General features: G+C 33.9%; 1 protein-coding gene across 1 annotated transcript in view; it reads left to right on the top strand.

Moving 5' to 3' along the window:
* STT3B (STT3B, catalytic subunit of the oligosaccharyltransferase complex) overlaps positions 1-1,436 on the top strand; it is a 76,969-nt gene that overhangs the window by 35,027 nt on the left and 40,506 nt on the right. The window contains exon 5 of the mRNA XM_023752913.1: positions 1,025-1,312. Coding sequence (XP_023608681.1) covers positions 1,025-1,312 — 288 coding nt within the window. The remainder of the gene's footprint in view (positions 1-1,024; positions 1,313-1,436) is intronic.

Here is a 1,436-nt window from a genome sequence, read left to right as displayed (position 1 = left end):
TGCCCACATTCCCCCTATTTCATTATTCATTCTGAGCCCCCTGAACATCTTGAATCCCCTCCCGCTCCAACCATTCTATTCCCGCCGTCGAACATGTTCCCCTCCTATCCAACCTTTTTTGCCTGCCAAATTTCTGTTCAAACACTATATCCCCTACGTAAAATAAGAAGTATGTGAAATAGTAATAAGTGATGGAGATAAAGCAAGAGAGTGGGTTAAAGACCTTGGGAATTTGCTATTTTAAATAGTATTAGCTAGGAAAGGAAATTTATGACATTCTTTGTAGCTTTTGTGATAGAGAAAAGAACCTTTTAGGGTTTAGTGAAGGATGGAAATGTAAATACACATTTTAATCACTAATGAATAGCTAAAAAAAATGTCCTTTTTACTTTACTTTGAATCTTCTTGATGTTTTATGTTCCATGTTTAGAGTGAGGATGAAGAGTACAGCAGCTATTTTAAGTGGTAGAAAAAATGCTCAACCTTCTAGGAGTCCCAAATATGGTCTTTGAATTCACAAAGTGATTGATTCGTCCTTCATTTCCTAGCTAGAATTGTGTAGTTTTCAAATCTTGTCTTTGAAAGAAGGAAAGAATCCTGTACATTACTTCATTTTCTCTCCTTTTCTCATTCCTTTATACACGCACAAATATGGGCAAAATTAGAGCATGGTTAAAACCCTAAACCTCAAGGCAAGTTAGACTAGGACCCTGTTTTACAATGAAAAAATAGTGGGATTAATAAGTTACCCACAGTTTTCCATTGAAAAACATTTTTAGTGTTAATAATTATTCTATATGATCTTTTTTTTATTAATTTAAATATGTGTATCTCTCCATATATGAGCTTTTTATTTGTATCCAGTACAAAAGTACATTTAGTTTTGAAGTATGTGAGGAAGGAAAACTGTTTTGAGATATTCTCAAACTTACTGTAAACAATATGTAATAATAAAAAACTTATGTTAGTGTTTTCAGCTACCTCATTTTATATGTAATTAAATTTTCTATTTTTTTCTTCCTAGGTTTACCCAGGGTTGATGATAACAGCTGGCCTTATCCACTGGATTTTAAATACATTGAACATAACAGTTCACATAAGAGATGTATGTGTATTCCTTGCACCAACTTTTAGCGGCCTTACCTCTATATCTACTTTCCTGCTTACCAGAGAACTTTGGAACCAAGGAGCAGGACTTTTAGCTGCTTGTTTCATTGCTATTGTACCAGGTTATATTTCTCGGTCAGTAGCTGGATCCTTTGATAACGAAGGCATTGCTATTTTTGCACTTCAGTTCACATATTACTTATGGGTAAGTAACATATAATTTATTGTTACCATTAATACGTAGAACTTTCTGCTGAAATGCTGTAAATTGTACACATTTGTCTTTTATCAATTACTAGAGGCCTGGTGCATGAAATTCATGCACTGGG

Source organism: Myotis lucifugus, unplaced genomic scaffold (genome assembly GCF_000147115.1).
Source record: "Myotis lucifugus unplaced genomic scaffold, Myoluc2.0 scaffold_39, whole genome shotgun sequence".
Classification (NCBI taxonomy): domain Eukaryota; kingdom Metazoa; phylum Chordata; class Mammalia; order Chiroptera; family Vespertilionidae; genus Myotis; species Myotis lucifugus.
Note: the sequence above shows the minus strand (reverse complement) of the source record. Positions and strands in the feature narration are given on the sequence as shown.